This window comes from Octopus sinensis, linkage group LG8 (genome assembly GCF_006345805.1).
Source record: "Octopus sinensis linkage group LG8, ASM634580v1, whole genome shotgun sequence".
NCBI lineage: Eukaryota > Metazoa > Mollusca > Cephalopoda > Octopoda > Octopodidae > Octopus > Octopus sinensis.
In genome coordinates, this window is record NC_043004.1 from 107100698 (window position 1) to 107126549 (window position 25852).

The 25852-nt window shown below is 37.7% G+C and overlaps 1 protein-coding gene across 5 annotated transcripts in view; it reads right to left on the reverse strand.

Moving 5' to 3' along the window:
• LOC115215193 (rho-associated protein kinase 2) overlaps nucleotides 1-25852 on the reverse strand; it is a 217590-nt gene that overhangs the window by 75735 nt on the left and 116003 nt on the right. For all 5 annotated transcript variants that reach the window (XR_003881955.2, XR_003881956.2, XM_029784383.2 and 2 more), the window contains exons 3-12: nucleotides 18262-18362; nucleotides 14313-14372; nucleotides 13763-13840; nucleotides 12857-13032; nucleotides 11502-11586; nucleotides 8935-9079; nucleotides 7634-7772; nucleotides 2957-3048; nucleotides 1374-1533; nucleotides 233-260 (exon numbers count right to left, since the gene is read on the reverse strand). Coding sequence is in view for 3 of the 5 variants with exons in the window: in XM_029784383.2 (XP_029640243.1) it covers nucleotides 233-260; nucleotides 1374-1533; nucleotides 2957-3048; nucleotides 7634-7772; nucleotides 8935-9079; nucleotides 11502-11586; nucleotides 12857-13032; nucleotides 13763-13840; nucleotides 14313-14372; nucleotides 18262-18362 (1064 nt within the window). In the remaining 2 variants the exon portion in view is untranslated. The remainder of the gene's footprint in view (nucleotides 1-232; nucleotides 261-1373; nucleotides 1534-2956; nucleotides 3049-7633; nucleotides 7773-8934; nucleotides 9080-11501; nucleotides 11587-12856; nucleotides 13033-13762; nucleotides 13841-14312; nucleotides 14373-18261; nucleotides 18363-25852) is intronic.

A 25852-nucleotide genomic window follows, 5' to 3' on the forward strand; every position in this document is an offset into this window, starting at 1 on the left:
GACACACAATCATTTTTTGAATCAATCAGGTTTTTGTTTTGACTCTTTTTATAGTTTTTAATCCATTCTATCACAACAAATTTAATTTTCAGTTTCGGTAAATGCTGATGTATATGTATATATTACATTGCAGCTAAAACAGTAACAGTTACATTTTCACAGTAAAATTAAAAGTAAATCCAAATTGAAGATAGACATTGATGGTCTACAGAAGGAAACTAAAGATATTTACCTCATTGACAAGGGTTATAGAATCATGACTGGAAAAAAGAAAGCAAAATATATTGAAACATTTCAGTCCATAATTTTACCAAAAAGCATATTTCTTATCATAAAATATAACAGATTGTCTATGGGCAACGAAGTATGCAAATTTGACAAGTATTTTATAAAATAAATGCCACATATCTGAGCGACTGTATACTGTGACTGTAAACAATTTTCAAAATATGAAATTGATAAAAACATGTTGAATGGTACTAGCAAATACAATGAATGGACAATCCTAATTTAAACATTACACAATATTTCTTATTTTAATCTACATAAATTCAAAGGAGTGTCCTAGTATGAGCCCAACTCCTTTTCAATATATTTCCACTAAATAAAGACCTCCTTCAGTCATGAACGACCATGGGATTGCACCTTGAAAGTTACCCTCTGAAGTACAAGTCCAGGCAAGGTTGCTAATGGAAGACCAGCAATTGCCCATGCATACCAGCCTCTCCTCTCCACGCCACCAGTGTTATCCAAGGGAAAGGCAAAGGGGCCGATACAGCTTGGCACCAGTGATGTTGCAACTCATTTCTACAGCTGAATGAACTGGAGCAACATGAAATAAAGTATCTTGCTCAAGAACACAACACACAGCTCGGTCCGGAAATTGAACTCACTACTTCATGATTGTATGCCTAATGCTCTAACCACTGAGCCATGCACTTCTACTAAATACCATTTTTAAATTACAAGAGGCTCTCTACATCAGTGACTCTCAACCATTTCTTTTACCTATGCACCCCCTTTGATCCCTATTTTACTCAACTGGACCTCCATAACTATTCATTGTTTGGAAAGTCTTATATATTTATAATTAAATATTATTAGGAATTGTAAAAAAAAATTTGTTAAACATTTTGTGTATTGTAGAACCAATTTATTGCATAAATTTTAATAACAAAATCTAATATAGACCCCTTCAAAGGGCCACATGGATCTCAGTTGAGAACTTCTCTACATGATCATTTGAAGTGCTAGAAGTAGTAGTCAAAAAAGAATTCTTCTAGTCTATAGTTCAACACCTTACCTTCGCAGTAAATACACATTTGTATTAACTTATGCTCATAAAACTTCAATTATGTTTTTTTAACACTTACTGAAAATCTCTGGTGTATGAAAAGCCAATAAATGGTAAATGATTTCCAGCAAAAGCTTTTGGGGATTGGAAAGTTTCTGGAGGTGTTTCATCTTTTTCTATTTCATCAAAGTTACTTGTATCAACATCACAGGAAAGCTCTGGCACAATAGGAGGTACAGCTGCAACAAACAATGAAGGAATATACATTAATACTTGTCACACTAACGTCGCAACTCATTCAGTCGCAATTATTTCTATCTATTTTGAAATTTTTACCATTAAGACTATTCTGCAGAGACCTGAATAAGTGGAAATCCGAAGGAGCAATATCCGGTGAATTGCTGCAGCAATTTTTGTCTGGTTCCCAAAGCATCAAGTGCTGAAAATGGACTTTCTTATCTTCCATTTTAAAGGGTTACAGAATTAACACAGGTTATAGGAACATAAACCTTCTTCCATGAAAAGATAGCTTAAACTGCGCTCTAAATGGAGGTGTAGTCAAATCCTATTTTATGGACTCAACCATGTTCTAAAATAAGTCAAAAGGTAAGCTACTATAAATCGGCACAAACTTTCCGGACAACCCAATAGTATCATGACATAACTAAATGTAGATGTCCTTTCCTGCTCACAACAACCATGGACAACAAGGAAACGGATCACTACAGTTCATCATTATCATCATTTAACGTCTGTTTTCCATGCTGTCTGGAGTTGAATGGTTTGACATGGAGCTGGCAAGCCAGAGGGCTGTACCAGGCTCCAGTTATCTGTCTTGGCATGGTTTCAATGGATGGATGCCCTTCCTAATGCCAACCACTTTACAGAGTGTATTGCATGCTTTTTATGTGGTACTGGAACATAGATTCAACGTTACCCAGTTAAAAGTGATCATAGGTTCAATGTTCATTGGTGGTACAATGTAGCCAAGCTGCAGGAGGAAACACATCATCATCATCATCACCATCATCATCATCATTTAGCATCCAGTTTCCATATTGGCATGGGCTGGATGTTTCCACAGGATCTGATGAGTTTGAGAACTGCATCCTGCTCCAGTGTTTATTTTGGCATGGTTCTTACAGCTGGGTGTGCTCCGTGGCACCAACCACTTTACATGGTATCAGCACCAGTGAAAACCACTTCATAATTTGCAAGATTAAGGATATAAAGTGGCCCTAATAACTGCAGAGGAGAAAGTATGCAATTATTCTAGGTAGGACATGATGGAAAGAAAGATGAGAGGAAAAGATATTTGTGATCTGATGGTATTGGAGAGAGTAACAGAGTAATAAAGTAGTTATTAACTGATAGGGAACACAATAATAAATAATTATGACCAAACATCAGGCCTTTTTCTAACACAATATTACATTGATTGAATCGACTGCAGTATATTACTGGTATTTACTAACTCAATGGGAAAGAAAAATATCAAAAACTATAAAATGTTATTTCACACATAAAGAGAATCTGGTAATTAGGTCTACAATCATTTCTATAATTTCTATAATTTATACTATTGTCACTATCATTTATTTCAAACAAGAGAAATATATTTTCATTCCAACATAACCAAACGTAAAAGCTGAAATGACTTACTCTGTCTGATCGTATCCCAATCCCATTGGTCACTGGTAAAGAATCGGTGTTGCTTGATTTCTTGAACACCATTTTTTCCTAATCGTTCGGTTCTGAAACAAGTAAACAAGAAAGAAAAAAAAGTAGATCTATTATACTGACTTGATTATAAGCCATGTGTGTGCATTTGTATAAATGAGCTCGTACGAGAGGAAGATTTATGTAAACATGTACGATAGTATCTGTATCTTTTTGATTGGTTATGGAAACTCTACACCCATAGAGTACAAATTACATATCGAGAACAGTGCAAGTGTTGCATTGTAAAGAAGAAAAAAAAGGCATTCGTTCACTAACATGCAATTAACCAGCAACTTACTGCCACATTGTGCAATTGTATATAATTTCCCAAGAAGGAATGTGTAATAAATGATTGGGTAATGCAGAAAGACACAGAATGTAACTTAACTAGAATATACTTTCCTCATTCACTCATCAGTATCATTTCAATGTTCACTTTTCCATGCTTGTCTGGATTGGACAGAGTTTACTGAAGTGCATTTTTTATGGTTGGGTGCCATTCCTGTAGTCAACCTGCACCTGTTTCCAAGTAAGCTACAATTTCCCCATGACCAGGCATGTTTACACAGAAGACTGGCAACCAAGGATACCATTTGCACGACGGTGACACTTGCTTCTACTTATCGTGCAATGTCAAGACAAAGAGACACACACACACACACATTTATTTCATTTGCAACAAACAATACCAGGATTTCTGACTCGAGTCAAATATAACAAAAACAGCTCTAAATTGTTGGTAGAATGTCGGCATGAGTGGATTCAATACCAGCTAAGTTTCTATTGGCATCAAGTCATAGAAGTTGTAATAATGAAGTCAAACGAAATAGTGATATTTTGAAATCATTTAATATGCACAATTCAGGTTTGCATAATATATATATTAGGAAAGGCATCCACTATGTAAACGTCACTCCATTAAAGCATTTCCAAATTTTGAAATGCTTTAACTGAGGACAGTGTATGCTATGGATGTATTTACCTATTAAATATTATGCAAACCTGAAGTGTATGTATTAAATTATTTAAAAATCTCATTCATCATCATCATTGAGTGTTTTGAATCCAGGTTTTGTCTTCCTTAACAGGAATGGCCAGATTTACCTCAATGCCATAGCAACCGAGGTAAGCAGGTGCAGCCCACCCCAACTTTTGGACTGGCTGGAGCCCATTCTCCTTTGCATACTCTCTTTTACTTGCTTCAGTCATTTGACGTAAACACACCAGCATCGGTTGTCAAGCAATGTTTGGGGAGAAAACACAGACACACGAACATATACACACACATACATATGTATGTATGTATATATATATATATATATATATATATATATACACACCACACACACATATATATACAACGGGCTTCTTCTTTTCGTCTACCACAAAGCTTTGGTCAGCCCGAGGCTATAGTAGAAGACACTTGCCCAAGGTGCCACACAGTGGGACTGAAACCGGAACTATGTGGTTCATAAGCAAGCTACTTACCACACAGCCACTCCTACACCTATCATGAGGCTTTTTTGGAGCTGGATTTTCTATGGGGAGCATGCCCTTGCTTACCCCCAACCTTAGTTTCTATACATGAGTGGTCCCAAGACCAAGGCCTCTACCATGATTTTTAAGAAACAAGGTGGAAAATTAGCACAGGAAGGCAGGGATGTTACTCCCTGAGATCCCTTTCAGAGCACCCCTACCAAATCCATTCACATGGCTTTGGTTGGCTTGGAGCTGTAGAAGAAGACACTTGCCCAAGTTGCCCCACAATGGGGCTGAACCTGAAAGCATGTAACTGGAAAGCAAACTTCTCACCTCATAGCCACACCTGAACCTACAACCCACACCTGTGTCTATAACCACACCTGCATTGGCAGATGCATCTACTGCTCCCACCAATCCCTTTCTCCCCAGGAGCTGCATAAAATTTTCCACTGACTCCACCCTACTACAAACAAAGGTACTATCCACTTTGAGAACTAAACAGGGGGTTCCATCGGTCATGACGACAAGGCTTCCAGTTGATCCGATCAATGGAACAGCCTGCTGCTCATGAAATTAATGTGCAAGTGGCTGAGCACTCCACAGGCACGTGTGCCCTTGATGTAGTTCTCAAGGAGATTCAGCATGACACACAATGTGACAAGGCTGGCCTTATGAATTACATGTGCAATTCGTTTTTGCCAGCTGAATGGATTGAAGCAACTTGAAATAAAGTGTCTTGCTCAAGGATACAATGTGGTTCCAGGAATGAAACTCCCATGAGCTGAATACCTTGACCACAAAGCCACACACCTTCCCTTTGAGAAGCACTATGCAAAACAGTCAAATGTAAAATAAGAGCAGAACTTATTACTAGCCAGTGGACAGGTTTCAGGTTTCAAGTTATGACCCTAACATCACAGCCATTCTGCTGCCCGTTATAGCAGTGTAGAAAATATATAAAACAAAATAAAAAAAAAAATCATTGCAATCCACATTACATTTCTACATTTACTTGTTTAAACAAGACATGTGCTGGCAATTTGATACAATCTTTGTAAGCCTATTATCAAAAATAAAATACACAGGTAACGGATTAGCATTGCTGTGATGCAATGACAAACAAGTTAATCACAGTAATGACAATTCTAACAGTTAATCACAGTTGCCGGTCTGCCTGACACTGCACTGAGACAATAACATTTATTAATTAAACACGAAATCACAGGTATTAAAAGTGAATAGTGAAACCCTAATGATATCAGTTAATGAACCTTATCACTAAGTCGAGTAAAATAAACACACAATTATATCTTTCTTGGGTACAAGCATTTTTTTTTTTTTCTGAAGAAATGCAGTCAAGTTAATCGAATTAACATCACACCACTGCAGATCCTTATATATGTGTGTGTGTATGTGTGTTCACATGTGTGTACTTGTGTTGGCATCATGTGATAGTTGTAAATGACTGTCACTGTCATACAAGCAGTGTCATTCCTTCCCAATATTCTTTGTAAACATGTCTGGCTGTGGGGAAACATTACCTTGTTTAGAAACTGGAGAGGGTTAACGACAGGAAGGGGCCTCCAGCAATAGAAAATCTGCCTCAATAAACTCTATCCAGCCCATGCAAACATAGAAAACTGGACAGAAAAATGATAAGGACTGTAATTTTGTTAACCTCATGAAGAGGTGCAGCAAAGTTGACCTCAGGAGATCTTAAACTCTAAAGATACAGTAAAATATTTAGGATGATGCAACAGTTGTATTGTAAAAAAATTTTAAAAGCCATCCATTAACGAGCAACTCACAGCCACACTGTGCTCATCATCATAATCATCATCACCGTTAACATCTGCTTTCCATGCTGGCATGGGTTGGACAGTTTGACAGGAGCTGGCCAGGCAGACTACACTGAACTTCTGTCTCTGTTTTGGCATGGCTTTTTACAGCTGGATGCTCCTCCTAACACCAAGTCCACTCTGCAGAGTGGACTCGGTGCTTTTTACGTGACACCAGCACAAATGAGGTTAGGTTTGGCATGATTTTTACAGCTGGATGCCCTTCCAAATGCCAACCACTTTGCAGTGTGGTTTGGATGCTTTTTAAATGGCACCAGCACTGGCAGGGTCACCAAGTACCTTGCAAGACAAAGATCCAGAGGAGGAGGGGGCACTGGAGAAGGTAATATTGTGCCAAATGATGAATGGTTAGAGTGTGTCAGAGACAGAAACAGGTGTCTTACCGTAGGGGAGGTACGCACTATTGCATATAATTCCCCAAGAAGAAAAGTGTAGTTCACATCGACCCAGTACTCATCTGGTACTTGATTTATCAACCCCGAATGGATGAAAGGCAAAGTTGACCTTGGCAGAATTTGAACTCAGAATGTAATGATGAACGAAATGCTGCCAAGCATTTTGCCCAGCATGCTAACAGTTCTACCAGCTTGCTGTCTTAAATGATAATAATAACGGTGGTGATGATGATGATGATGGTGGTGGTGGTGGTAACGATGACAACAGAAATTTAAGAGAAAGAGTAGTTGACTACTACCAGTACTTGAATGGCACTTTATTTTATTAAACCAGGGAGGATGAAAGGCAAAGTTGACCCCAGCACTCCTATTGCCACAAGCTCACAGATTTGTATGGGAAAGTGAGAGTAATGGTAGCTGAATGAACCTCCAACACATGCCTGGTATTTATTTTTATCAACCATAGAAGAGTCAAAATTAACTGTGGTGAGATTTTGATACAGGAAAAAAAACCAAAAACCTGAATAAATACTTCAAGACATTACCGATTCCATACTATTTTACCACTCTACCAGTAGATCGTAAGATTGTGGTTTCGATTCCTGGACTGGGTGACACGTTGTGTTCTTGAGCAAAACACTTTGCTCCAGTCCACTCAGCTGGCAAAAATGAGTAACGCTGCGATGGACTGGCGTCCCGTCCAGCTGGGGAACACATACACCATAGAAACCGGGAAACTGGGCCCATGAGCCTGGCTAGGCTTTAAAAGGGTGCATTTATTTATTACTCTACCAGTTGTTGTGATAATGATGAAAATGATAAAAGTGATGAAAAAAATTTTCTTTATGGTGATATGATAGTGATAAACAGTTAAAGATTACCTGTCAGTAAGAAAAGCAATTATCAAACTTTTGGCTTCGGATGATATTTCAGCATCATCAGGGAATTGAAGTGAGTTTCTGTGGTCCATAATTTTACCATAGGTACCGACCAAAGAGTCTGCATAGAAGGGTGTGTCACCTAGGAAAAAAAAATAGCAAAACATTTCATTTAAATAGGCACAAAATAAAATAGACACATAGTAATTTAACAGGACAGTTACCCATAAACAGACATATATGTATGTGTGTGTGCAAATACCTAGGAAAACTAATGAAAGGGGTCTTGCTGCATCAAGACAGTGTTCCAGCACACAAGTCCTTGGTTTCAATGGCTTCCATGTGTAACTGTCGCTCTGAACTAGTTCATCGCCCTCCCTATTCTCCTGATTTGGCCCCATCTATTACCCAGCATGAAAAAATACATGGCTGGAATACAGCTATCGCAGTGACGATGATGTCATATCTGCAGCTGATGACTTTTTTTTTTTTTGACCATCAGGATGAAAGCTTCTTCACCAATGAGGACTAAGCACTGCAATATTGATGTAAGGAGTGTGTGGACTGCAAGGGAGATTATGTAGAAAATAAACCCCATGTGGTCACTTTCCATGAGAGTATTTGGGTCAGCCTATGAACTTTTCAGCTAACCCTCATAAATCATGCCAGACTTTGGAGTTTAGCAAAGTCCTCTGGCTTGCTAGCTCCTGTTGAACCCTCCGACCCATGATAGCATGGAAAAACAGACATTAACTGATGGTGATGATGATGATGATGATGAATACATAGCTCCATGAAATTCCAAATACCTAAATAAGATTTGCAGAACATCTTACATGTCATCATCAGTGTCTTCGTTTTTATCAAATGTCAGCAAAATGATAAATACACACACACACACACACACACATTTATAGAAATTTTTTACTGCATATGTTATACAACTAGATATACCACCCTAGACCAATCGACCATTCAATAACAACATTCAGCAACATGGTTCATTGATGTTTAGGCCAGGTCAGACCTAAATTGAGCAAATCTATGGCCAAAATCATGTAAGCCTTGGCCAACTTGTTCTTTTATATATTTAAGATTACAGTCCAGAGTGCCCTTCCTTTTTCAAACTGATACAATGTGATTTGAGAGAGAGGGAGATGTAATTGCTATTTCTAGTTGTCACGTGATTCTTTTGAGGCTGCTGTAATGTAATTCTGTGGATCAGCAGTGCGAGCCGTGTGTGATTCGTAGATGGTAGATTACAGAACCTTGGCCAAAACAAATAACATAGGAAAAGGACTTACCAAAAAGCATTTCAAAGAGAAATACTCCAACTGACCACCAGTCACATTCTCGGCCATAGTGGCCACCACCCCCTTGTGACTTCAGGACCTCAGGAGATATGTAATCTGGTGTGCCAACAGCAGTGTCAGATCGGACCATAAAATCCTGGAATAAAGTTAATCAGTTTATTGAGACTGTAAAAAAAAATATTCTATAAAGCGACAACAATATGAACAGAAAGCAGCTCCATGTGGTCATTCAACTCGCTAGAAACACAAGTCAAATCTCTTTTATCTCACATAATATCGTTTTAAATGTAAGACACACACGTTTATATTATGTGTGTTTGTGTGTGTGTGCGTATTGGGTCATCCCATAAATAATGCGTTTTTTTCAATTGCATTAACTACAAGTCAGAGGGGGATGGGATAAAGTACCTGTATCAACTTCCTATAAAAGTGGATAGTAATTTTACCTTGTCCTGATTCTTAGGGCAAGTTTTGAAGAGTGCATATCGATTTTAAGTTATTTTCTCAAAGCTATAATGGAAGTGACAAAGGAGCATATTTGGCATATTTTGCTTTATGAGTTCAATAAAAGCAACAAGGCAATGGAAAGTGAGAGGAATATTAATGCAGTAAATAAGGATCGGACATTAAGCATAAGCTAGTGCCAATGGTGGTTCCAGAAATTCCAAGCTGGAAACTTCAACCTAGAAGACGAGCCCCGCCCTGCAAGATTTGTAGAACTCAATGAGAACATCCTAGCAGAACAAAATCCCATCATCATTCAACCATTCATCGACATTTGTGTGCCATTGGAAAAGTTAGCAAATTGGGCCAATGGGTTTCTCACAAACTTTCCAAGTTTAATCACGCACAGAGAGCGAATGTGTGCTCTTCTTCGCAGTCACATCTTCCAAATGAACCTTTTTTGAACTGAATAGTGACTGGTAACAAGAAATGGGTTCTCTGAAAACAATGTCAAACACCAAAGACAGTGGGTAGGGAAAAGGGCAACACCAGCATCCGAGGCAAAAGACTCACTTCACCCATGTAAGGTATTGCTATTTGTTTGGTGGGGTATAAAAGGTTTAGTCTACTTTGAACCTTTAAACCCAAATCAAATGATAAAGAAGATCTACTGCAAGCAGCTTGAATGGCTTAAGTTAGCACTAGAAGAAAAACAACCGTCTTTGCTTTCAAGACAAAAGGTGTTCTTCCATCAGGATAATGCTTGGCTGCATACAGCAAGGAAGAGATTCCAAAGGCTGAAGCAGTTTGAATGGGAAACAATGCCCCATCCACCATATTCGCCAGACATTGTCCCATCTGATTATCATTTATTCCTGAATTCTGTATAGAAGGTTAGAACAGTACTGGAGGAGTAATTTTCATCACGGTCAAATGAATTTTGGAAGAGGGGCCTTGCAAGTCTACCAGATAGATGGGAGACCATTGTAGAAAATGAAGGAGAGTATATTTTAGAGTAAAAAAGAACTTCATTTATCTTAATTTTGAAAAATAAAACAAATATAAAAAAACAGCACTATTTATGGGATGACCCAATAAAGTGACACCATGCAATTTTTAATAGAATTTTAACAGTTTACTCAAAAGAAAGGCAGCACCAATAATCTGTTTTCAAAAGAGATAAGAGAAGGGAAGTAGTAACCACAACTCATGGGGTTTCTTTGGATTGGAGACCTCATTCGAATGCTTACAACATAGAGGACTCCACTAAAGATACCCAAGGGTTCATGGTAGTGTTAAACCTGAAGAAAGATTAAGTCTAGTCTGTCAACCAGCAACCATGAACAGGCTCAGCTCACTCAATGATCTTCTGGATAGTTTCCATCTACTCAACTACCTACTCAGTTTCATTCACAAAGCTTGGATTATTCCAAATTATTATTATTATTATTTTATTTTTTTTAACATTTAGAATTTCTCCCCGAAATTTATTGAGAAAGATTTTTGATAACTTCAGACATCTAAATGTTATTGGCATTATATTTTGTAAGAGAACGTCTGAACACATTTTCTACTGCAAATTATTCTTCACCCATGAAGGAATGGGAATTGCACCAAACTTCAGTAAAACTGACTGAAGCAAATGAACAGATGGGGTCTTCCCTAACAGAACACATTTTTTGTATATCCCAAAATACATAAAGACAGCAAGCTAGATAAAGCATGCCTGGACTACCACTGCTTCCCAGGCAGCATTAGCATTATATAGTGAGCAACACAGTTGTAGATGGAAAAGAAGAATGGCCTATTTAAATCATTCAAGCAACTATCTTGACACCAGACATTAGTTCAAGCAGGGCAGATTGAAGTTGCATAACAACAACTCCAGCAATAACATCATAAAGGTTGCAGTAAGGTTTCAGTTTCAATATCTATAAATCTATAGATAATGAATATGAATATATATATATATATATATAAAGCAATATTTACAATAAACTTTCAGTCATCAACTAAACAGACAAGATACTATGAAATGACCGATTCTAACATGTCTGAGCCAGAAAGGTAGGAAATCAAGAGCAAACACAAAATAAAATTAATCTAAAACATACGGTGTCCATCCTCATACAAGTACCAAAATCTGCCAGCTTTAAATGTCCTTGGGCATCGAGTAACATGTTATCTGGTTTCACATCTCTGGAAAAGGAAATGATAGGAAATTTCAGGCAAAGATTAGATGAGACAAGCATCTAAATGTGATATCTAAATTTACTATAATTAAAGGCATAAAATCAATTACCGATACTTACATACACATAATAATAATAATAATAATAACAATAGTAATAATCTTTTAATGACCATGTTCTAAGCTGGCATGGCTATATTCATACACACACACACACACGCATGCATGTGCATCAACATCATAATCATATTAAAGTTTCCTTTTCCATGCTCACATGGGTCAGGTGAAACTTCACTGAGGCAGGATATATTCTAAGTCAGATACTCTTTCTATTACGAAGACTCACCTGTTTCCATACATGGATACATTTCCCCTGGTCAATCAAAAAACAGACACTTTCAACATGCTTTCACGAAGGATCGCAAAAAAACACCATCATTTGCATGATCAGTGATGCTTTGTTTACAATCCACATGCACAATGAGAATACAAACACACACACACATCTATGAAGGGCTTCTTCCAGTTTCTACCTCTAAAACTGCACTCATAAAGTACTGGTCAAGCTGTGGCTATATTAGAGGGCACTAGCCAACAATGTCCATACAATGGGACTGAATCCTAAGCTACATAATTCTGAAGCAAACCTCTTAGCCATACAGCCATGTTTGAGAGAGGAATTTAGTAGATAGAAACTGTGCAGAAGCTGTTGTGTGTATGTGTGTGCATGCGCAGTTATGTTAATAATGTAAAATGATGAACTGATCTACATCTCTTAATATCAACAGTAATTCAGCCAATTGATAGAGATTGATAAAAGTGCCAGATACACAGGATCCCAGAACAGTTTGTCAGATGAGTGAAACTAGCAAAAGAAAAGAAAGTAAATGAATTGTGTGTGTGTGTGTGTGTGGACAAAGTGGCAGGCAGACACACACACACATACATACAGGTGTGCAAAACAAGGTGGAAAAATAGTACTCAAACACCAAAGGTAGAGTAATATGCTTGTTATTAAAGCTGAAAAATTTTCACAAGCTGGTTACTCAGAGTTTCACGTTCCCGATTGTCATCACAACTGTCTGACGAACGACAATGTAGAGATGAGTAACAGTTAGTAAAAATCTTGCAGCTTTTAGACAGACAGACAGACAGACATCCACTACACATCAGCTTGTTTAAGTATGAGTACAGACAAATAGACAAAGCATTCTGCATCAGGGTACATATATTAATAAAGGAAAGTGAAGCTGGTGATTTACAGGAACAGGGACTTACCGGTGGACAAATCCCATAGAATGAATTGCATCTAATGCCAGTACAACTTCAGCACAATAAAACTTGGCCCATTTCTCAGGAACATCATAGTTACTCATAAGATTAACAAGATCGCCTCCAGGCATAAAATCCATCACCATGTATAAGTAACGTTCATCTTGAAATGCATAGTGTAACTGAAAAAAAAAAAGTTTAAGCAGTTTTGAGGAGGACTATTATAAAAGTGATTATATATTGCAAGAAGAGACAATATCTTAAACTTGTTTCGGTCATGCTGGGACACCACCTTGAAGATTTTACTTGAACAAATCAACCCCAATACTTAAGCCTTGTACTTCTTATTTTACTGGTGTCTTCTGTCAAACTGCTAAGCTACAAGGATGTAAACAAACCAACACTTGTTTTCAAGCTGTGGAGAGGGTTATACACACACACACACACACACATCATTGTCATGGGTTGGTCAGTTTGACAGGAGCTAGCCAACCAGGGAACTGTCCAGACTCCAGCTGTCTGTTGTGGCAAGGTTTCTATGGCTGGGTGCCCTTCCTAATGCCAACCACTAAACACAGTGTGTGCTGGGTGCTTTTTATGTGCCACACACACAACAGGCTTCCACACAGTTTCCTTCTCCCAAACTTGCTCACAAGGCACTGGTCAACCTGGGGTTATAATTGAAGACATTTGCTCAAGGATCAACACAGTGGGACTGAACCCAAAATTGCATGGTTACAAAACAAGCTTCTTGACCACACAAGTATGCCTGTGTCTATAGCTATACCGTTGCCTATAGCCATGAATGCTGGTTAATGAAAGGGGTGATTGAAAGAGGAAAGTTTACTTATATTTCAACAAAAGAGATGAGATTAAGAATGATCAAAGAACTGAAGGAACAGACAGTCTTACCTGTACAATCCAATCACTGTTGGCATTGGCCATAATTTCTCTTTCTTCCCAGAAGAAAGCTGAATCTGAACGTTTTATCTGGTCAGAGAAAACAAAAAGAAAAAGGCACATTCAGTATTAATGTTTAGAACATTTTGTTTTTTTCATTTTATATATTTTTTTTTTTGAGGACATACAATACAATGGAAACCTGCATTTAATTAATTTACATAATTAATTTACATAAGGCTCACAACACCAGTAAATCAGAATTCACAAACCACTACACTCTTAATAGGTTTTATCTGAAAGATTATGCATAACAAGGGATCTGCAAAATATCAAATGTGTGTGTATGTGTGTGTGTCTGTGTGTGTGCGCACGTGCGTGTGAGCATGCATATGTGTGTGTGTGTGTGTGTGTGTGCATGCCTGCCTGTACATGCACACACAGATGTGTTATATAATTAATGAGTGTTGTATGGTAAAATGATCAGCAAAGGTAAAAAAAAAAAAAGAATGCTTTCAAGACTGAAACCAAGGAACCAAATGAAGACGGAATGCAACATTACCATTTCATATTTACTGAGCAACTTCATGGCAAACACTTTCGTAGAAGATATGTGTCGCACCTGTAAGGAGAAAGGGAGTCAGGATTAGAGCTTGAAACATTTTAAGGAGAAATGGCAGGATTCGTTTGACTGTATCTGTGTACATTTTATATACACACGATAATACAAGTATTACTGAGATTGTTCATATTAGGAAGGCTTTGAAACATTTGAATGTAGAATTAAACATTTGCTAAACACAGGGTGTCTGACAAATTGCATCAGTTTTGAAAGCAGTAAGTCAGGACCTAATGAGTTTCTGTAAGCTACACTAAATATATATATATATATATATATATATATATATATATATATATATATATATATATTATCATCATCTTTTAACATCCACTTTTCAATGCTTGCATATGTTAAATTTTGGTTAGGGCAGCTGTTCTAAAGTGGGATACCCTTGCTGTTGCCAACTCTCACCTGTTTCTTAGCAAAGTAATATTTGCCATGAGACACGTTTTCCACAAAAGACAGGAAACTAACAACTTCACTTGTACGACAATGACACTTGCTTACAACCACCACATGACATTGAGACATGGGTACACACAAATACACATGGGCTTCTTTCAGTTTCAATCTACCAAAATCCACTCACAAGGCTTTGGTTGGCTGAGGGCTATAGTAGAAGACGCTTGCACAAGGTGCTTCACAGTGGGACCAAACCTGAGACCATGCGGTAAGAAAGCAAGCTCCTTAACCACACAACCACATCTACACACGTCCAGACAGTGAAAGAATGATGACAGAGAAAGAGAGAATACAAAAAATATAGAGCAAGTATAGCAACATCAGCTTAAATATATCAAAAAGGAATGTTTCCATTGCATTGTATCATTCCTTTAAACAGCTGAGACATCTAGACAGTGCAGAAAATCACATAAAATATATATTTCTATCCTTAATGGGTATATAAGAAGCCATAATTTTACCCTTGCCATACTCTTTAGTAAAATTAGGGAAGGTTTTGTTAGTTAGTTCCGAGCTGGCTCTCATTAAACAGAGCTATGATCAAAAATACTCTAGTTGTGACCATCCCATCAGATCTTCTTTGAGGACTACATTATCCACTGTCTTTCCTTTCTTGACTCTTTAGCATTTAAACTGACCATATTTGGCCCAAATATTCTACCTGTTTTATATTCAAACTGTCAGGATCTTGCCTATCACACTTACCCTACAATGTCATTCTAAAAATAAATAATCACATCATTGAAATCTCAAAACTATAGGATAATGCATAATTCATTCAAAACAATATGAATAAAGAAGCATTACTTTTAACAAAATAATCTGAATGTTAAAGAGTTAAGGCAGGATATGCTTTAAGAGAGATGTTGATGTGTTTAACAAGCTGAACAACTACATAGAGATTCCTCTTCTGGACCAAGTCAACCTGGTTGATCCTGTAAATAGTAAAGACCCCTTTCAGTCATGAATGACCATGGGATTGCACCTTGAAAGCTACCCTCCGAGGCATATGTCTGGGCAAGGTTGCTTATGGAAGACCAGCCTCCCCCTTTCCATGCCACCAATGTGATCCAAAGGAAAGGCAAAGGCCAGTACAGTTTGGCACCAGTGACATTCCAACTCATTTCTACAGCTGAGTGAACTGGAGCAGCTTGAAATAAAGGGTCTAGCTCAAGCAGCATACAAACTGTGTGTGTGTGTAGCTGGTATGGAGTGTCTCAACCCCACACTCCAAACTTTCAGTCCCTAACACACAGCTTTGCTGTCTCTCTAATCTGGCTTTTCTACATTTATTGCCTTCTACTTCTCAGAGCTAGTTAGTCTTCTAACTAGCTCTGAGACTCTCTCTTCTTATCACTCACATTGTATCTACACCTCAGGCTTTGACTAACTCCTACATCTTAGTATTCCTTTCCTACCCAGTATGTTGGCTCACTTCAACTCCTCCTCCCCTACCACTGCAGTCATCAACTTTCAAATGTTCAAGATGAACCTCAATCAGATTGATCACGCCAGTCACAAGGGCCCTGCAGTGGCCATAGGCACAAACCCTGTTCCCAAATTAAATAATTAAAAAATATATAAACAATGTTTCATGTGATAAAGATTTACTCTATATTCAAGATCAGATCCAAAATTCTTCAGACACAGATTGTAATACTATGTTAAGTCACATTTATATAGAAGGTAAATCTAATTCAGAAACATTCACTAATACTATGTTAAGCTATGTTTAAATACAGATATACAAAATACCATTCTTTTCCAGAAACAGATGGTAATGTATGTTTAAATAGAGATATCGACTGTATTTCTATTCCAGAAACAGGTGGTAAGACTATGTTAAATCATGTCTAAATAACAACACAGAATTTGATTCTATTCCAGAAACGATAACAATATGTTAAGCTAATTTGAACACAGATACACAAACTGTAAATATACTCTAGAAATAGGTGGTAATGCTGTGCCAGGGCATGGTTAAAAACATGCGTAGAATGTAAAATCTACAGCCAAAGAGAAAGTAATGCTACATTTAAAAACAGATACAGAATGTAAACACACATCGAAAACTGATGGCTTTGCTATATTAAACCATCTTTAAGAACAGATATTCTACATGGTACCAGCACAAGTGTTTTTTATGTAGCACCTTCAACAAAATGGAAATTACCAGCATTTAATGTACACTTTTTGTACATGCTTGTAGAGGTCAGACAGAATTTGTTGGGGGATTTACTATGGTCAGATGCCCTTCCTATCACCAGCCTGATTCTATTTTCAAGACAGGTAATATTTCCCCCCTGGTCAGACATATTTTGCAAAGAAGACTGGAAACAAACATCACCTGCATGACGATGATGCTTGTTTATAACCATAAAGTAAAGACAAGGGTGTACACACACACACACCACACACCACACACACACACACACACACACACGCATATGCATATGTATACAACATGCTTCTTAGAGTTTCTCACCATTAAATTCACTCACAAGGCATTTTTGAGGGGCTTGGGACAATAATAGAAGACACTTGTCCAAGGTTCCACACAGATGGACTGAACCCATGGCCATATGGCTGGAAAACAAGCTACTCAACCACACAACCATGCCTGTGCCTATACTTCAAAAATACTTCATAAATAATATTGCTGTGTTAAACTACATTTTAAAATGTTTATAAATCTAATCTACTCCAAAAAGGAATGGTTATGCTATGTTTATAAACAAAAAGAAAAAGGCCCAGCTATCAATCACAAGTGCGAATGATCCGGTAGTTTGCAACTTGCTTTCACTGATTGTTTTAGGTGGTTATATAGTAGTAAACAGGCACGAACACCTTCTTGACACTCCTACATGTGGCCCAGCAAAAATTTGATGATATAACAACAGAAGAGAGAGAAGGCTGCACTGGCTGTTAATTGGTAGAATAGACTGGAGCAATGTGATATAAAGTATCTTGCCCAAGGACAAAATGTGATACTTGGAGCAGGAATTGAACCCATGACCTTATGATCATGAGCCCAACATTCTAAACAGCAAGCCATATTTAAATACAGATGTACAGAGAATAAATATACTGCAGAAATTGATGGTAATGCTTTGTTAAACCGTGTTTATATACAGCCATATAAAATGTAAACGTACTCCAGTAACATATAATATGTTATGGTAAGCAAAGTTTCAATGCAGACAACCAGAATGTAAATCAAATAGCAAAGAAACTAAACAATATAATGCTTCAAGGATATAACATTTATCAATTAAATAAATTAGAATTTTGATAAAACATTATTTGAATGAAAAAAAATAGATACTTGAAATTATAAACTACGAAAATATTTCTTTACAAAACCGAAAAGGTTAGCTTCTACAAAGTATAAATAAAAGAAGGAAGTAAAGATAACAATGATACTTACTAACTGGACTTCTCCGAATGCTCCTCTACCAATGACTTTCACCATTTCGAAATCATTAGGTTGAAGACGGCAAAGGTTGATGAATTCAACTGATCTAACATCTACAAGAGAAACCAAAGGGAAAATTTAAATCATAAGTAGCAATTTTAAAACATTATTTTAATCTGATACCAGATTATCTCCTCCAATGCCCCTTCCGTTTTAGCAAGACACTTGCCTCTGTCTCTCTGTCACACTCAAACCTTTCATCCTCAGACACAAGTTTCCCTCCTCAAATTCCCCCTCCCCTCTCGTAATTCCTTGTCTTGCGAATTACTTGGTGACCCTGTCAATGCTGGTGCCATGTAAAAAACATCCAGTCCACACTGTAAAGTGGCTGGTATTTGAAAGGGCATGTAGCAGTAAAAATCATACCAAAATTGACCTCACCCATGCTGGTATCATGTAAAAAGCACTAAGTCCACACTGCAGGGTGGTTGGTGTTAGAAAGAGCATTTATCTGTACAACATTAAAATGATAGAGGGACTAAATCTAGAAAAACTACACCAGAGTAAGGAACTTTATCAACTCTATGGAGAAAATAATTTCAACTACTATGGTAATGTGTTGAATTGCTGTGTTGTGGTTCAAATGTTGGTTAAAGTGAATCAACACAGACTATGCACCATTAGAAGTCTTGTCTATAAAACTGTAAGGCCAGATGACAGTAATACAAAAATAAAGAAAGCTCGTAATCATTCTAGAGAGTAGACTACGAGAATGATTTTTCAAAGAGGTGTGAAAAGGTTTGTTGGCTTTGAAAGAAGTAAGTCAATGACATACAAATAGTAACATTTTCTGTTGCTTATGGCGATAGAAAAGACTAAATACTAGGTTGAATTTTAGGAGTCAACCATTTACTAGTGTTATTTTGTATAGCCAACTGATTAGCTGCTCTTGGTGTTGCAGCAGATCATTTATGTTCACTGCTAGAACAGTGATGACTGGAGCCAACTGCCTGCCACAGCAATGGAAGGAGCCAAATAGCTAGGACTAAAGCTGCCAGCATATTTTATATAGAATGGAGCCAGACAACACTTAATGGTATGGAGACAACTGCAGCTTAGCTGGATGAATTAATATAACTGAGAGGTAAACTTTACAGCAGTGTATGGAGGATGTATTATAAACTGATGTCGAAGTATAGTTTCTCGGTTAATTCTCATTAGTCACTATTGTAGAGCCAGATCTACTGAAGACTTACTTTCTGGCATCACAAACCAATAGTTCTCTCATACTTGAAAACTTTTTCTTTAGTCTTGATGTCAGCAAAGCCTCCAGCCTTCTCTTATTTTTTGGATCAGACAGCTACATCACAGTATATTCTTTTCAATCTACATTTCTTCATCAACTCAAGATATTTGAGTCGATAAATCTTGAGTATTCCTCAATATTTAGTTACAGCTCCAAAGCTCATCAGCAGAACACAGTGACAAGGCCAACTCTTTGAATTATAGGAACAATCCATTTATACCTGTAATTTAAGGGTCCAGAGTTTCCTTCCGCCCAATTTCACTCCCAAGACTTAGGTTTACTCAAAGCTTAGGTGGCAGACACTTACCAAAGACCCCAATTCAAGGAAATGAGAATTGCAAAATAAACTTCTCAACCAATCAGTTATGACAGAACCCGTACTCTTACCCTACATATTTTCTTTTAATCCCTTCCCAGCTCCAAATGATCACTGCTCAACAACAAGAAACCTGTCCTACTCTGGCCCTTTTCTTTCATACTTTACCTCTTTCTACTCCTCATCTCCTAGCATAAACTTGACCCCTCAGGGTTCATAATCTTGCAAGCAGGTGAGACAAAAAAATGAACACAGCACATACTGTAAAGAGGTCAGTGTTAGGAAATGTATCCACCCATAGAAAGCACACCAAAGCAAGCACTAAAGCCTGGTGCATTCCTTGGGCTCATTGGATCCTAACACACTGTCAGGCCCATTCTAGAATGAAACATGGAAATTAAAGGATGCCAATGATGATGATGATGATGCAAAAATCAAAGTGTGTGTGTGTATGTGTGTAAACATAGTTACACAGGTATATTTTAGGATATTCATAAATCTCAGTGATTTATACAAATACTGCATTTTTACAGTAGCTGTCAAATACACAGATGAACACAAACAGTAGAGAACTAGAATAAAGTAAACACACATAAACAGAGTTCAGCTATAAACAAATCACACACATAAGAACAACTTCAAAATTATCTCTATGACTCATAAATGATTATTTTTATCATTTTCCTGAAGTCTTTACTCTCACACGCTTCGTTGCCATCACTACGGTGACTCACACTCAAAACTAGTTCCAGTAATTTCAACAGACATTTTCACTTTGTTCATTTCCACAAACATCTTTACACGTGTCAATACAAATACACATGTAATTTTGTACATGTGCATGTGTACATTAAAACACACACACACACACACATTTTACACCTGCCTTTTGATGCTCCCATGGGTTAGACAAATAAATAAAAATTGAGGTATTGTTTTAGCACTGTGTTGTTAAAAAAGGTATAACGATGTAGGTGTACATCTTTGAGACATGTAATAACTGTGTTTGACGACTGAATTAGACAAGCTAATCAGGTTGATTTTCCCAGGAGGTCATTGAATCTTGTTTTGTTTTTTATTCATAAAAACAGAACATTTTTGTCAGAAAGTGCCATGAATAAGACCTGCGTGTAGATATAAATTAAAGCATGAAGGATGGTATCCTCAGTATTGGGGTGTATGAGGTCTGAAGTAATAGTTAGCAGGTCAAAGGTATTAGTGACAAACCCCTGAGTTCCACCTTGGTTCACAAGAGAAGCTATAAGGGAAAATAGTCTAAGTAGGAACTTTTAATGGAAAAAAATGGTAAGAACTTAAGTAAAAAGTTTTGCATGTAGGTTTTGCAGGTAAGGCCATTCCCTTTGGTAAAGGGAATTGGCCTGCAGGAATCCTGTGCCAACGCCACATAAAACTTACTCATGCCGATGCCATATAAAAGTGCGCTCATTAAAAGTACGAAGCACACACTCTAAAGGGGTTGGTGTTAGGAAGAGCATCCAGCCACAGAAACCATGCTAAATCAGACTTGCTAGCTCTGGTTGAACCATGCAACTCATGCCAGCATGGAAAATGGATGTTAAATGATGATGTTTCTGCACAAGATGGTGTCAAAGACAAAATATTTCGCTTTTGCCAATATAATACCTATATCTATGGGTGGATTTTTATTTCAAAATACATATCTTCATGAGGAATTTGGGAAGGTTGGTTTGAAAAAGGAGGACGCCCAAAACCAGGCAAGATGGCAAGATAGTGTGAGGGCAGTTTCTATGGCAATGAGGTAGATCTGGCCACTTCTGTTAACGAGGGCAAAACCAGGATTTAAAACACTGGATGATGATGATTTATCTTCAGTCTGTACCAACACTGCCATATTTTAGTCTTACAAAGATAGCCACCTTTAATGGAAGAAAGCAAAGTGCAAAGATTGAATACAACTTATTTATAAATTATATGATAAAATGACCCCCACCCAACCACCAAAAAATAAAAATAGTGATATAAACATCACATTTCTCACACCTGCATGTGCATAATAGGTACAGTAAACAATTTGATATCAAGTCACATTTGCATACTGAGCAATTACTGATTAAGCAAGTCTTGACCAAACTTCCTTTTTGGTACAACCTATATATCAACTGTGTGTTTTTGTTCACACTTAAGTTTTAATAATATATAACTGTGTGTATTCCTTTCTCATAAACACACAAACAGTAGTAAAGCAATTATAAACTAGATAAAAGAACTATTCCATTGCCTTGTGGTTTTCCATATGGCTAACTGACCGAGGTAGTAGCACAGAAAACCCATGTTGAAAGCATGCATGAACTACTGTCAGATATTTTCACCTGTTTTTTTTTTTTATTTAATTTCTTCTGTTTGGACTCACTGATGGGCAAACACATTGAAATGCACAAGCCCATAGCTTTAAAAATAGTTAGAGGAGAAAGATGTAGGAGTATTTATAAATAACTGATATTAAAACAATAGTACGACTACAAACTTTGTCCATTTCCACCAATGCCACCTTTAAAACAACTACTACCATTACTACAGCAACTACTACTACTATCACTGCCAATACCAGAAATAGTACTGCTTGGCTTAGTGGTTAGAGTGTTGGACTCATGATCATAAGATTGTGGTTTCAATTCCTGGACTGCGTGGTATGTTTTTGAGTAAATTACTTCATTTCAAGTTGCTCCAGTCCACTCAGCTGGCAAAAATGAGTTATCCTGCAAAGGACTGGCATCCCATCCAGGTGGGGAATATATACACCACAGAAACCGGCCCTATGAGTCTATGACTTGGGAAGGAACTTTACTGTCATGTCCAACAGGACTGCTGATTATATGCCAAGACAGGAAAATGTTTGGAGTTGAACCAAACTTTTTATCCATTTCTAATATTCAGTGAACTCTACTATTTTCACTCTGACTACACAAGACCCAAATGTAAGCCATCGAGTCGTAGGAATGTTTATGTGGTTAAGATGTTCACTATACAACCACGTGGTTCCAACTTAAATTCTGTTCCTGAGCTGCAAGAGTCAACACTTCGTTAGGGAAGTTTTGTCTATTGTAGCTTTGGGTCAACCAATACTTTGAGAGTGGAATTTGGTAGGCAGAAATCTTGCAGAAGCCAGTCCATTGTAATATCTAATACTCCTTAATGGTCTTTCTCTCAAAACTAACTTCAAAATTTCTTTATAAATGGAATTCTATATCCAATGCAAAAAAAAAATAAATAAACAAGAAAAGAACACAACTGCAATTCATTCAAATATAACCAACATCATAAAAATATCTGACCAGGGGCTGTGTATAGGCACAGGTGTGGTTGTGTATAGGCACATGTGTGGTTGTGTATAGGCACAGGTGTGATTGTGTATAGGCACAGGTGTGGTTGTGTATAGGCACAGGTGTGGTTGTGTATAGGCACAGGTGTGGTTGTGTATAGACACAGGTGTGGTTGTGTATAGGCACAGGTGTGGTTGTGTATAGGCACAGGTGTGGTTGTGTATAGGCACAGGTGTGGTTGTGTATAGGCACAGGTGTGGTTGTGTATAGGCACAGGTGTGGTTGTGTATAGGCACAGGTGTGGTTGTGTATAGGCACAGGTGTGGTTGTGTATAGGCAAAGGTGTGGATGTGTATAGGCACAGGTGTGGATGTGTATAGGCACAGGTGTGGATGTGTATAGGCACAGGTGTGGCTGTGTGACTAGAAGCTTGCTTCCCAACCACCTTTGGTAAGTGTCTTTTATTATAGCTTTGGGCTGACCAATGCCTTATGAGTGGATTTGGTAGACGGAAAGTGAAAGAAGCCTGTCATGTGTGCGTGTGTGTGTGTGCGTGCGCCTTTATGTCTGTGTTTGTCCCCTACCGTCACTAGACAACCAATTCTGGTGTGTTCATGTTGCCATATCTTAGTGGCTCAGCAAAAGAGACCAATAGAATAAATTTTTCATTTCAATAATGGACCAATGTTTAAACTGGAGCTAACTATGAACTATAGCAGGCCACATAAGATATGACTCATCATCAGGTGAACTGCACCTATAAAAGAACTCAGTACTCAGTGACGAAATTTAAGTAAGTTACAAAGGAATAGTATGTATTAAACAGTTTTAACCCTTTAGCATCTAAACAGACCATATCTGGCCTTGATATTCTACTTGTTTTATATTAGAACTGGCTACATCCTGCCTCTCACACCTGTTCTACAATGTTATTCTGAAAATATGCAATCACATTATCAAAATCTCAAAGCCACAAGATAATGCAGGATTAATTCAAAACAAAGTGAATAAATAAGCATTACATTTGACAGAGCAATCTGAACACTGAAGGGTTGAAGTCATTCTATACAGCATGTATACCGAAGAATATGGTTGCAAAGAACAGTACTCCATAGAATGGATTGAGTACAGGATGCATACATGGTTTTTAAATTACAATCAGAATTGCATCATATAAAGAATGTTGTAGATTCCACACACAGATTCTTCCCAACCACTTAGTTCAGGCTTCAGTCCCACTGTTTGGCATCTTAAGCAAGTGTGCAAGTGTCTTCTATAGCCTTGAGTCAACTAAAATCTTGTGAGTGAATTTGGTCGATGGAAACTGAAAAAAAGCCCATCATGTGTGTGTGTGTGTGTGTGTATATATAAATATATATATATATATAACGCCAACCACTCTCGGAGTGGTTGGCGTTAGGAAGGGCATCCAGCTGTAGAAACACTGCCAGATCTGACTGGCCTGGTGCAGCCTTCGGGCTCCCCAGACCCCAGTTGAACCGTCCAACCCATGCTAGCATGGAAAGCGGACGTTAAACGATGATGATGATATATATAAAAAATAGAAGTTGAAAATGCACTGAGAATAGTTAACATGCTTATATTATATTTAAAGAATTGACTGATTTTCAAATGTTGAGATAGAAAGACGTGGATTATGCTGCAACTGTCTTGCTTCTGACTAGTGTTTGAAGCTTGTCATATTTTTATAGGAAGTGTGGCCACCCCAATTGTGAGACTTGCATCAACCTTATTGAAGACACAACATACAAAGTGAAATCAGGACAGATTTTTACCATTAAAAAATCATTTCACATGTTCTACATGGAATTTAATATATGCTGAGGGCGCGTGGCTTAGTGGTTAGGGCATTCGGCTCATGATTGTAAGGTTGTGAGTTCGATTCCCGGCGACGCGTTGTGTCCTTGAGCAAGACACTTTATTTCACGTTGCTCCAGTCCACTCAGCTGGCAAAAATGAGTTGTACTTGTATTTCAAAGGGTCAGCCTTGTCACTCTCTGTGTCACGCTGATTATCCCCGAGAACTACGTTAAGGGTACACATGTCTGTGGAATGCTCAGCCATTTGCACGTTAATTTCACGAGCAAGCTGTTCCGTTGATCGTATCAGCTGGGACCCTCGTCGTCGTAACCGGCGGAGTCTTCAATATATGCTACTAAATGTCAAGGATGTAACGAAGATTATATAGGTAAAACAAAGCTTACTCTCAGAAATATGTTGACCATTCACCGACAACAAATACAAGACTCCAGTACTAGACAGATTCCCCTGAGTGGGCACAGACATATGTGCAAAAACTAATTTCCCCAAATTCCAGGTTTTCCCACTCAACTTTTGTCCAGTGAACATCACCGATGAAACACAGATAAACAAAGAAAATACATTCATACAAAAATACAAACCAAGACTTAAACTTTAACAGAGTACAAACACAAATAACTATTCACACACAAAACTCATTCTGCTACTTAACGGCTAACAACCTAAACTTTAGTCACTGGACTACATACAAATGACTCTTGTCCACTCTCCCACCTGGCAGATTAAATTTAACATGTTCACTCGAGTGTGTTGGCCTTAATTTTCAGCACAAAATATACTGTCACATGACACTAATGCACAGATGTAGCAGGAAATGTGCAGAAGGTTCTAAACTTA